The sequence below is a fragment of the Mixophyes fleayi genome, chromosome 6 (assembly GCF_038048845.1).
Source record: "Mixophyes fleayi isolate aMixFle1 chromosome 6, aMixFle1.hap1, whole genome shotgun sequence".
Lineage (NCBI taxonomy): Eukaryota > Metazoa > Chordata > Amphibia > Anura > Limnodynastidae > Mixophyes > Mixophyes fleayi.
This window is the reverse complement of record NC_134407.1, coordinates 168,856,033-168,869,714: the sequence shown is the minus strand read 5'-3', so window position 1 is coordinate 168,869,714 and position 13,682 is coordinate 168,856,033. Positions and strand designations below refer to the sequence as shown.

The window sequence follows — 13,682 nt, the reverse complement described above, 5'->3', positions numbered from 1 at the left end:
CCAAGAAGTTACTGTAGTAGAGCACAAAATTCCTCTTGATGGCCTTTGCTGATGGTAAGAGCTTGATTGCTTCCTCACTGATTATTGCAATGGTAAGGGCATATTTTGATTAAGAGCCAAATTATGCAGCATACAGCAAGCCAACAAAATGTCCACTACCTTGGCAGGGACATAGAGAATTACAACACCTGATTTTGCAACGGACCTACCTTAACCTTATCTTAATAGACCGAAGATATGTGATAATATACATATAGTGCAGGGCAGGAGTCTGTGGAAGCAACAAAGGTGTCATTAACCAGGAGTGACACCTATATCTCGATTCACCTAGATTGACACACAAATTACATAATACATGTATTATTTAAAAAAGGTGGTATTAGGTATGAATAGGATCAAAAGTTTAATTTGCTGAGTTCCAAATAATAAACATATTTTATGAGTATTACACCTGTTTTGGGCACTTTTTCTGGGCATAGATATGCATTCACACCTCTCAGAACCAGATTTATTTATCTGGTGGTTTTTCTAGAAGATTTGCAAAACCGCTGCTTCATACATATCACTTGTATTGTTAGAATGACTAAAAGTCAACATGGAGATATTTATTGGGGCACTTTTGAAAATGGTGATTTTTTAAGCAGTTTGCTATCAGATTGCTCTTTCATGTATCAGCGGATTGCAAATCACCATAAAAAATTGCTGAGAAACGCAAATTTTCACAAATCATAGCTTGACACTTTTAGAGAAGTGTTTAGAGGCACATTAAGCTAAAATTGCTAACCCATGACTCACAACTATGTGCCTTGTTTACAGTTTTACACATTTTTACATCCCAAACATATGTATAAAAGCTTGGTGGCAAAATTGTGGTTTTATGTGCATGTATCTCAAGATATATCCAACTCAAAATACAGTAGTAGTTCCATATCGGGTGTACAAATGTATATTCTTGCACCGACTACACTCACAATATTATGTAATGAAGTATCATAAGCGCTAAGAAAATAGTGTCTTGACAGTGTTGTTAATAAATGTGAAGGTCACACTGTCCATATAAAATGTTATTAATTAAGTTACGAAATACCCACACATCTGGCCTTTATAGCTTTACAAATCCACAGCAAATCTTCTTTCCTGCAATAGTCCAAACAAATGCCAAATAAGAAATCTCAATAAACTACCGCAACTTGACATAATATAACCGCAGAACTAATGAATAAAGTACTATCATTATCATTATGTATCTTTACACCAGGCACTTGCAAACACATTTGTCTTGTTAGAAGCATATTTGAAGATCCAACTGAGTCTAGTTAGGTCACATCTGCAGGGTCCATGATAGACTTAAATCTTCACACCCTTATTGTATTCAACCTATGCTTTTCCGCTCCTGTTTAAACTCTCCAGGCATAAGGTAACAAGTCCAAGATGGGTCCATCTTTAAATATGGATTCATTTTGGTATGTCTGCTCAGTAATGCATGCCCCACAAATGGACTTACATGCAACTCTAAATGATGCTCTATGTCTTTATCCCTTTGTTAGGATATTCTGTGTAGATGTCTGTATGGATATAAGTTTCTGCACATGTGAGGGACTGTCTGTTGGAACACATACATTTGACCATAAGAATAGTCACCTAAGACAAGTAAATTCACAAGCATGCCTAAATGAACCCAGGCACAGACAGTTTGAAATGACACTGGACGATGTAAAAGGCACTGATTTATAAGTGAGTTTCTGCTATTGTTCCTGTGTGCTACCCAGTTCCTCATATAACATGTGTCCTGATTGATTGGGCGTATGTAATTATAAATATTCTAAACATGTGGCACTAAAGACTAATCATAATTAACTAAATAACAAAAACCCTAAATACTCCTTATACTTGGATACACCACTCTATACACTGTTTAGTTGTAGCGTACAACTATATAACCATTATATATGGAAGTTGCTATTCAGGCTGTGGGAATTCTCTCTTAATATTTTTTCTCTATCTATCTATTCCACTAATCTCTTGCTTCTTCTTCCTCTCCACTGTAAGTTTATTGCTTTAACGTTTTGGGATCATCACACAGTATGAGTAATATTTTAATTACATTAATTGCATTATACAAAATTATTAAATCAAGCTCTTGAATTCTTCATTTGAAGTGTGCATAGATGATGTGTTATATTATCAGGGTGGAGGGAGTGCAGTTCTCTTATGTGCTAGACTGCAATAAGTTAATTATTTTAAGTACTTTTACTAGCCATCTGATGCTTTCAGATCAGCTCTTAAAATGTTTAATGTTAAATCCTAATACAAAGCAAATAAAAATTAGATGAACAACAAGCTAGACAGTTGTGAACACCAGAAATAGCAATTCATGTTTGCAATACTCCCAGTCTTCACTATATAAGGACAGAATAGATGGAGAACACAAAGTAAAGAACAATCAATACGCTCATCTATAACACCTGATATTCATCATGAGCCACAGTGTTCATTCTTCTGCTGGATCCCACCATGGAAGCTGTCAAGCTGGTGGCCACTTACCTAGGATCTCCAATCATGTCTATGGTATCCATCATGCAGGGTCTCAAAATATCCATCATGGAGGCTCCCATATTTCTCAACATGGAGGATCTCATCATGGAGGGTTTCAAAAGATCCACCATGGGGATTCTCATACTTATCACCATGGAGGGTCTCATATTTTGCACCATACAGGGCACAATATTTCTCACCATGGAAGCTCACATAAAGTCCATCATAGAAGCCACTGCAAAACCCCAAGTGTACATGGAGGGTCAGGAGGCAAAGGGATCTCCATCTCCAAACATTCTTCATTTGGTCATGCAGGATCTCATGGTGGTCATCATAGTCATGGAAACAGCTTCAGCAGTCATGGTCTGTTCAGTATCAATGAGAAGGAAACCATGCAGCATCTAAATGATCGCTTATCATCCTACTTAGACAAGGTGCGCTCTCTAGAACAAGAAAATGCCCATGTGGAGAGCAATATTCGTGAGTGGTATGAGAGAAATCAACCCAGTGCTTCACCTGATTTTAGCTGCTACTTCAGAACTATTCAAGAGCTTCAAAGTCAGGTAAAAGGATTGTATTTTTTGCAATGGTCTACAGAAAAGACATATTGACTATTGAATAGTGTTTTAATTTACCATATGTGGTGTTTATAGTGATCTATTTAACGGTTGCCTATCTTCCACAGATTTCTGCAACCACTTTGGCAAATGCCCAGATTATACTACAAATAGACAATGCGCGCCTGGCAGCAGATGACTTCAGGAACAAGTAAGCTTTTTAACATTATGAAGTAAACAGCAGTATCCTATGAAAGCAATATTAAATAAGATTTTCTTTTTCTATAAAGGTATGAAATGGAACGTCAACTAAGCAGCAGGGTTGAGGCCGATATGAATGGATTACGTGTTCTCCTGGAAGAACTGAATCAGGAAAGATGTGACCTAGAGATTCAGGTTCAAAACCTTCAGGAAGAACTGCAGCAAATGAAGAGGAACCATGAGGAGGTAAAATTCTACAGTTTGTTAAATCATTGAGGTTTTTTTATTTTATTGTCCAAAGCATCAATGTTGAAACATAGAAGAAAAACAATGTTAGTTATTATACAGAGGTTTATAGGTAAATATTTTTCGGAAAAAGTAATTAAGTACTGAAATTTTATCCCTTGTCATTTCTTAATGTGGAAGTGTTTTATTTTGCAGACCAAAATAAATTTACACCATTAGATTTGCATTCTCATATGCAAGCAGAATTTAAAATAATGTTTGTAGGTAATGAACCCCTCAGTCCTCAACTAGCAGAAGTTCCATGCCAAGTATCATGTGCAGTGGCCTTAAGCTTCTACAGGGCCAACCACCTAGAATTTGTTGTGAACCACTATCCCTGGTAGTTGTTGTTGTAAACTTTCCTATCAGCTGCATCAACGACCTCCATTTACAAATCTTCACAAGGGTGTGAGCCCTGGAGGATCATCACAGTGCAGAAACCATTCAGCGTGAGCTTCTCCTTCATTACAGAGGTTCCATCCAAGCATAACAATTCAGTTATTGCTCTAGAGATTTAGAGAAGCTGATAATATCCAAATACACACTTATCTAATGTTAAATGGCTGATAGTACACATTGATTTTGCAAAAAACAAAAACATAATATGGTAAGATAATATGATTTATATGGAGACCCAACACAAATGAGACACATGAGCTTCTTCTGAAATTCTAGAACTTAGTTGTCCCTCTTTTGCATCTTGTGTACACAATAGTATCTGGATGTTGGCACACAGACAAGGGTGGAATGAGTGCTGGTAAAGGAAAAGCCAATAGCCAACATCAAATAAACCAGGTTTTGTATAGACATCATAGGGTCAAAGTCCATAAATATGGCAAAAGTCAAGACATGCAGCACAAGATCATCATTCAGAAATGTTGCTGAGATAAAAACAGAGAAGTTTGACAAAATCCATATCAATCAAGAGAAATTCAGTTACAAGTAAATAATAAAGGTAAGATGAGGAACTGGGCACCGCAGGAACAATGATACCAGAAAATCAGGAACATTTTTGATTATTGAGAAACTATTACATCATCCATTTATAGTCCTTTAAAAATAGGTTCCCCTGTTCCCTTTTAGTCACTTAGGCACATATCTTGTATCATGGCTGAATGCATGTGTTTCAACAGACACCCTCATATGTACAGAAACACCTTTCTGTCCAAACAGACATGTGCACAAGGCATCCTAACAAAAGAATAGAAACATATAGCTGTAGAATTAGTGGCACTATATAAATAAACAGATGATGATGAAGGTGATGATGATGATATCCATGAACTAAAATACACCGAGCCAAAGTCATCTGCTTGTGGAACAAAGTGGCACCATATTTAAGAATTGTTTTACATACAACACATCACCGCTTCAAAAACAGAGCAGAGCTAACTTCTGCCACCCCTAATGTGGAGGTGTATTTTGCCTCTGGGAGCAGCCCATGTGATGATAAACGTCATTATCATTCATGCATGGTGTAGCTCTATCCTGACTAATCCTTTGAGTACATACCACATGACGGCCATTCAAAGTGATAGACCTGTTATTTGGGTCTATGTATTAGGACAAATATGTGAAAACATGCCATTCTTTCCTCTATACCCGCCTTAGTTCATATACCTTAAATGTGTCAAGGACAGAAAAGGGAACTTTAATAACAATACATACATGTTATGGTAAAGCTCCAGATGTTTTACATGGTGGGTCGTGTTGGATCGGCATTATCCTGGATTGGATTTTGATTTACTTTCATCATCTTTTATACCCTACACACACACACACATAATTTACGACTTGGAAACTGTGCCTAAACAGCTGCTGGAGACTGATTTTATAAACATGATTAATGCAAGAGATTATTGCAAAGTCAAATTTATCTCTTAGATCCATTTGTGATATTAAATGATTTCTTCTCTAAAATATATTAGTTAGCTTTAAAAAAAACTGTTATAAGTTTTTCAATTTTCTGGTACTTCTCCTTTAATCCTTTTCCAATGTCCATATGCCACTTGTATCAATATAACTAGAGCATTTACGTTACAACCTCTTTATTCCCAGGAAGTAAACTCTCTGCGAGCTCAGCTGGGTGCCAGAATCAATGTAGAAGTAGATGCTGCTCCATCTGTAGATCTGAATAGAACATTGGCAGAGATCCGAGAGCAGTATGAAGGCATGATGGAGAGGAACCTAAGAGAGGTGGAGACAATGTTCCGCCAAAGGGTATGTTGCGAGTGAAACGGAATAATTTTAGTAAACTTTCCAGTCATATAGCCTTTCACATTTACCTGTTAATGTATGCAAGGCAGAATGTACCAGTAAGCATAACAAATTCTGTCCAATTCCTGTTGCCATTACTTTGTTCTGTGAAAAATGATTAATACATTTTAGGAGCAAATATATTTATACAGCTACTAGAAATGCCCGAATAATTCAAAGCAATTCATAGTTTGATCAGATTCAAGCAGTTTGATGGCCTCAATCTTGCTAGCAATACAATCGCCATTTAAATCTTTAACTGTAGCGGCTGCTCTGCCATAAAATGGCGAACATCAAAATTGTATCCTCCGTTAGAAGTTGACCTTTACTGTTCAAATTTCAAGCTTGTGGTTTGCATTCAAGTGTGTAGTTAGTTATTTTCATTCTCTATGTGTGTTCACAGATTTTAAAGATAATTCAGTAAACAGTAAACTTTAGACCAGTTGAGGACCATTTTGATACAATTTTGAGCATCCCATATTTCAATATATATGTATCAATAAGGCTCAAAAATGAAATCTAAATTATATTTACGATAGGAAGTTACAGATGGCAGTGTATTTGTCTCAAGTTTTAGTAACACACAAACCTGACTGTAATACTCATCATAGTGTGCAACATTTCGACTTTTACGCGAATATGTTATAAATGAGATATGGGAATAAACCAAGCAAGCAAATACAAATATTGTAACTATTCTGAAACTGGATAAGTCACAAAGCAACCAATAGGATGTCCAAAATATGTACAGATCTCTTACCACCTGGTTTATAGCAGTTTCTGTACACTATGCGGCTCATACACAGTTTAACGCATTTGCACCATAAATGTAAGCAGGAAAAGATGTGCGCATGAAAAAAAAGTTATGTATATATATTCAGTCAGGTACATCATCATTGTGTCTCATTGTGCCAGCCCTCTAGCACCCACAAGATAAACACCCCCTGACAGGTGTATATGCATCTTTGTCCAGGTTTATGTGAGCACAGTCTTACAGCCTACACTTGCCCTACCCTTACCTCACCAACTGTAAGGAGTTGTAAGTGTAACATGCCACAAAATAGTCTTATATTTCCGCTGGCTTAAATGTAAATATCCCATCTCAGATTTTCCTTGTGAATAAACTCCTAATTTCAGATTTTACATTTAAATTCACCAGTTGTTTTCCATCCTTGTAGACTGAAGAACTGAATCGCGAGGTCGCATCTGGCTCTGAGCAACTGCAGTCTGTGCAAACCGAAGTCATTGACCTGAGACGCAACATCCAATCATTGGAGATTGAGCTACAGAGCCAGATGAGCATGGCAAGTCTTAGCACTAGCTGTCAATTACATCTATAATCATGAGATGCACAAGTTAAATTAGGAATATGTTGCAAGTTCTTTGATTTGTAAAGTAATAGAAAATAATTACAGTATGATATTTCTGTAAGAAACATGCTAGCATTAAAAAGAACAAAGATAAATCATTTAAGTTAACTTTTTAATCTTGTTTTTTATTCAGTGACATTGTTTTCAATAATACTTGTGTATCCACATTTTATTAAACACAAGTCCATTTTTTTTTACCAAACACTAGTCCATTTTATTACCAAACATCACATGATACATTTTCAGGCACCTTAACATTAGTAGAAATCCGCTGTGCCAAGGATTTTTTTCTAAACCTGTTTTCTATTGATCTAGAAATGTTCTCTGGAGGGCACCTTAGCAGAGACAGAATCTACATTTGGGTCCCAACTTGCCCAGTTACAAAGTTTAATCAACAATGTGGAGTCCGAGCTGACACAGATCCGATCTGATCTAGAACGTCAAAATCATGAGTACAAAATCCTCATGGACCAGAAGACCCACCTGGAGATGGAGATCGCCACGTACAAACGCCTCCTGGATGGTCATGATATACAGTATGTGTTTTTTTAGGAAACCAGAAATTTAAATAACTTAAGATAAATACAGATATCAATATGTTTGGTAGTTTTCATCTCAGTAAACAGTGCTAATATTACTAGACTTTTTATAAATTGTACAATGATTACTTGGAATAATTGTTTAATTTGCAATAATTTTGAAAAACATAAAACAAACTGACACTAAATTCTATCAGTACAGACAATCCAAAGTTTACTGTGTTTACAGAAATGATGACAATTTCATCATATTACCATTAGTCAATTCTTTGGCAAACAAATAAATATTCAGCAGATTTCAGTCACAATAGGAGTCATTTAACGATCTCAATTGATTTCTTTGTCTACAGCTGTTCTTTTTCCTTAAATGTATCTTTTCCATTTTGAAGCATGTTTATTACACACTTTGTTATACTTTTTTCAGTGCATCTGGTCAACATTTTTCTGCAGGCAAAGATGGTAAGTAAAAATATTTTGAAGTATAGTGGACTATAAACAAGATTTTAGGATAATTTGCTAACTGAAAAGGTGGAAGTGCAGGGCATATTACTTCCATGCAAACATTTATCAAGTGAGCACATAACAAGGCGCAAACGCACTTTGTATTGTGCTAAAGTGCCCTATATTTAGTGTGTGCTCTGGTGAATAAATATATGCTGTTTTTTCATAGTCCTATCTCGTAACATCTTAGGGATATATTTAATAAACTTTGGATTTGAAAAAGTGAAGATGTTGCCTACAGCAACCAATCAGTTTCTAGCTTTCCTTTACTTAGTGAATTCTTCAAAATGACAGCTAGAATCTGATTGGTTGCTATAGGCAACATCTCCACTCGTTCAAACTCGCAGTTTAGTAAATATACCCCTTAGTGTTAGCTCCCTCATACATTTCAACTTTTACATTCTTCTCCTAAACAACTGCTTGCTCAAAATTTATTTTTGATGAAGTTGTTAAGTCATGAGAATAAGGGGACATCTGTACCATCTTCATGAACTGTGTCTTAGCAAAAAATGTTGTTCCTAAATATAAACTTTTTCATATAAAATATACAAACAAAAGGCATTTTATTCAAAGTAAGGCCAACCCTTAGTCTGTACCACCTCTGAAAACATGGGAAAATTATATATTTTTGTCAGAAGAAAATAAAAGGCTCTGTGACCACCTGCTAACTCAGGAATTGACCCATAAATGTGTACTCTCAGCCCCATGAAGCTCATTACCTCAGCCCCCAATACAGACCTCATCTCTATAGTTGCCTACATTTTATCCACCAAAACCACATGGAAATCTGTATATATGGGAAGACAGGTGCATGACATCACAAAGTGACATTTACTCTTTGATGCTAATGAATTAGTGCAGCTACAAAAAACAGTTAATTTATAGTTGAGTAACATGGAGTCCAGCCAGGTCTTACATGATAAAATATTTATATTTAATATTATAATTTATTTTCAACTCATTTGCGCTAATATGGAGAGAATACCCCTCCCCCCACACACACACACACACACTGTGTCCCTACATACTTAAGCTTGACACTGTGTGTACCATATTTCACCAATGGTGCCTTACATGTATTTCATTTCTAGGATCTCATCATGAACTGCAGACTCATCATGTCACAAGCCATGGACACCACAGCACATGCAAATGATTGTGTTTTCTGGAGAAATTCTGTGGCGGATATAACTCTTCATTCTCCAGACTCATCCCATGCCCCGACCTGGACAATACACCACCGAATGCAGCTATGTTGAATCCATCTTCGAGCACAAAGAACATTTACTACAGCCTATGATTTTAGGGAGGGATTAGGGCAGGGAAGGGGTGTTTGCCCATAGTTAATATTCAGCAAGGGTGTGCCAATCTTGAGCATCTGCAGCAACTTCCAATTCAAGTTCTGGGTATCTATCAGGCCCTTGTTTTTTAGCCGTATCTTTTGCTCCAGCTACATTCTACTCTAAGGTTCTGATTTATTAAGGCACACATACTGGGCCTCATTCATTAAGGCATGCATACTGAGCATAAAGTGCATTTGTTTTAAAATGCATGTAAATCGGGTATATGAATGCCACATTCAACAAGGAATGAATCTGAACATATGTGTGGTGATGAATACGGGTGTAGGTCTGCACTACTCTACTAGAGAAGACACTGCAGGATACGTCCAATACCTATGTAGAATTTAAAATCTCAAAAAAACACACAGAATAAAAAAAAAACAATTAATGTCACCTCTTAATAATATAGGCTTATTAATAGAACATTAAAAAGTAAAAAAGTTGGATTGTTTTACATTTTAGTTTTTTCCATAGAATAAATGTATTAGTATGTTATGAACGTCTACTGTACATAAAATACATTTTTACAGTTGTTCCTGATTGCAAGCACATGTAATAGAATGGGGAAAAAACAAAAACAACAACTTTTTTTTTCTTAATGTTTTATCATTCGTGTCTATATTATTCAGAGTGACATTAATCGAATAGTTCTTTTTTACTGTGCATTCTTTTGTGATTTTAAATTCCACATAGGTTGAATGTATCTGTGGTGTCTTGTCTAGTAGAGAAGAGCAGACCTACACTGAATTCATCACCCCAAGTATCTTCAGATTCATTACGTTCGGGCATACGTCTATCTGATGTATGTGCGTTTTAAAACAAACGCACATTGTGCTCAGTAAAAGTGCCTTGATGAATCAGGCACTACATTTCTAATGACATGGGGATTCAGTGAAATACACTGGCCATCATAATGTGGCTCTGGTGAGGGAATTGTGTGGTAGATCCAATATTAATGCTAACATTTTAATTTATCTACCAGTTGATTACATTTCCTATCATTAACATACAAATTAAATGACAATTGATTGGCTTTTCTTTTTCTTTGTACTATGCTGAAAAATTGGTACATCAATGTAATATTTATGTCATAAATTCTGAATATGGTGCACAGTATGGCTCACTTTTTAGATATCTTTTCCTAGAGGTCCATGATAGTGACTGAAATTTATAGAATGTTTAAAACTGCATTACCTAAGCTCAGAAAGCAAAATGTTAGTAAGGATGGAAAAATATTGTCTTATACTATTGTTATTTGACATGTTTTGTCATTAATATAATAGCATATGATCTACTGCAGTAAGTTTGTCAGTGTATTTGGTTCATGATTTTCCCTATGTCAGCTATTGTATTTTAATTAAAGTCTTCTTTCATGCAACTGGTTACCATGTGAAATTAAAAGCCAAGGAACATTTATTTTTAAAGGGATTTGATAAATAAAACTTTCCTATACTGCATACAAAAAGAGGATATAGGAATGTTTTTTTCCATCTCTCCCAGAATGTGCAGCAAACTCCTGAATTCTGGGTAGGTCTCCCAGACTCCCGGGAGAGCTGGCAATTCTCTCGCATATGCCTATTTCCTAGCGAAATGGGCAGATTTTGAGCCTTTATGATTTAATTCTCTGAGAATTTCATCATTTTGGACTGCCCCCCAGGTAAAATAATACGCTTACATCATTATTTCAAAGGGGCGGGCAAAAATGATGTGATTTCGCTAGCTCCCGCACCCTCATGCCCACCTCTCCCCCAGGACTCCCGAAGGCCAACCAGAAAAGGTTGGCAATTATGTGTTATTGCCATAACAAGCATAAAACAAGTGAATTAAAAATAAGCCTCTTGAAATTGCGGTAATTGTGGCTGAAAAACATAAGACTACTTACAAAACATTACTCTTGCTGAAAAGAAGCCACCCATTGCTCTGTAAACCCCAATAATACCAATCCCGAAAAAAATGTGTATTCATTGAAATAGCAGGTTCCACCCCCCTCCTCCCATGGAACATGTGCACTTAGCTTGGTGGGAAGTAAAGTTTGGTGGGATATGACCACCAACCAGAACTATATCAAACATTCCCTCTCACCGTGATGCCTACTCCCACTAATATATCCTTCCTACAAATTGGCAACAGAAGAATTAAAGTTTGAGTGGGAAAACACCCTCTTAAAATGCTACAAAGAACTCATTGAAATTATCCTCAAACATGACATGTTGATGTATGACTTTTCCACCATAGAGATAGAACACCTGAGTAATAAACTCAAAGATTTTGAGAACAATGAGTCCTTCGTAAGGACCTATGAAAAATATAAGATAGATCTGGAGAAATTTGAGAAAACTATCATGGAAAAAAAAGATCCAAATTTGCAAGAGATAAGAAGGATTATTATAAGGGAACATCTTTAAATGGAGGAATTTGAGACCTACACAGCATAGGAGTAGGAGAGATTTATCCTCTAGCTATGATTGCTCAGAAATGGATATATCAGATAAGGAGAGAGATACTAGAGAATTAAATACCATGAGAGGGAGACAATTTAATAGAACTGATAGTGGGTCTTTTTTAGGGAATACCCCAAACCTAAAAGAACTAGACAAAGGGGGAATGGACGTGGGAAAATCAGGAGGGGGAGCAAGAAATCTTCGAGACTAGTGAGTTGGAAACCCAGTCGCAATTCCATCAGATGGCAAGGGAGGAGGAAATGATTGGAAATAAATCTCTACAAATTATCAATTAGTCAAGTAAAGTCCTAATACACATATTATTCTCCTGACTGAAGGTCTCTCTTTCTCACCCAGCAGAAGCTTCAATAGATTCAACTTGAAGAAGGACTTACACTTATTTACTAGGAAACTGAGAATAATTAAACATTTTGATAACTCAGAATGCATTTCCAGTCCTGTATCACAACTTAATAACTCTGAGGATATTGAAGCTCTGGACAATCTACAGGAATTACTGTTAGAACAGGGAGAGGGAATGGAAACCCATTACAGTCCAGAACCATATGCAAACATAAATCCATTTTTTTCCTAGCAAATCTATTTGCTCTCACATCCAAGTATTTAAGAAAATGGTTTCAAGAGACTTTGATACCTTGAGGATGAATAATAAAGAGTCAAATATCAAGGGAAATAATTTGACAACTGAAGAGAGAAAAACACTGAAGGAAATTGAACAATGGGAGGATGTCATCATAAAGCCTTGAGACAAAGGGGGGAATATAGTGATATGTCCTTTTGATAAAGGAGAAATGTATAAACAATAAAAGGATACCACATACTATAGACCCCTCTTTGCTAATCCAATGGAGGAATATCAGAAACAATATACCAACATTATCAAAAGGGCCTTTAACTCTGGTATTATCAACAAGACTGTGACAATTATGTACTATTGTTATTTTCCCTTAATATTCAGATATGACAATGTATATTGTATGTAACCTTGTAATGTAAATCTCAACGTGTGCTTTGCTAAACGACATGAGTCTGAACCTATGCATTTGTCAATAATCTTTTGAAAATAGCCATATCCAAGAATAGATAAGCACCTCTGAGGAGTTTTTTGTATGCAGAAGATGTGGACCTAACCAGCCAAGCAGAACGAGCAGAGGTGAGAACTCAGGCCCTTTGAACATTCCAGATCTCAGGACATCCATAACTCACTTTGGAAAGCTCGGTGACATTTTGGGAATCAATCTGACTTAATTGAAAATATAATTCCTAAGGTGGGTGGTGAAGAGCCTGTAAAAAGTGTTTCAAATCTTCTGCTTTAGACATTTTATTGTGCATTTTCATGAGAGGGTCTATCAAGACTGAAATGTTTCATTTCTCTCAAATGTGTTCCCTCACAACAGCCAAATCTTAACTAGTAAGTAGTGAATCTGGTTTTATTTCCTATATTATTTTTGAAACTTATTTGTGCAACTTATTGTATGCCTTGTTATCAGGGCCGGATTCAGGGAAGGGAGGCCCCCAGGCTAAGGGTACTGTGAGGGCCCCCCATGTGGCCCCCCCAGCCATGAGGCTCCCCCGTGAACTTACCTCCTTCCGTTGTTCCACTCCCTTCAGCACTCACGCAGCGCGCAGTAAG

The 13,682-nt window shown here is 36.4% G+C and overlaps 1 protein-coding gene across 1 annotated transcript; it reads left to right on the top strand.

Moving 5' to 3' along the window:
• The first annotated feature begins 2,786 nt into the window (after window positions 1-2,786).
• Window positions 2,787-12,795, top strand: LOC142095382 (keratin, type I cytoskeletal 42-like). The gene is made up of 8 exons (XM_075178333.1): window positions 2,787-3,098; window positions 3,221-3,303; window positions 3,383-3,539; window positions 5,637-5,798; window positions 7,013-7,138; window positions 7,520-7,740; window positions 12,211-12,273; window positions 12,624-12,795. The coding sequence occupies exons 1-8, from the start codon at window positions 2,928-2,930 to the stop codon at window positions 12,793-12,795; spliced, it is 1,155 nt and encodes a 384-aa protein (XP_075034434.1). The 5' UTR covers window positions 2,787-2,927.
• Window positions 12,796-13,682: the final 887 nt, after the last annotated feature.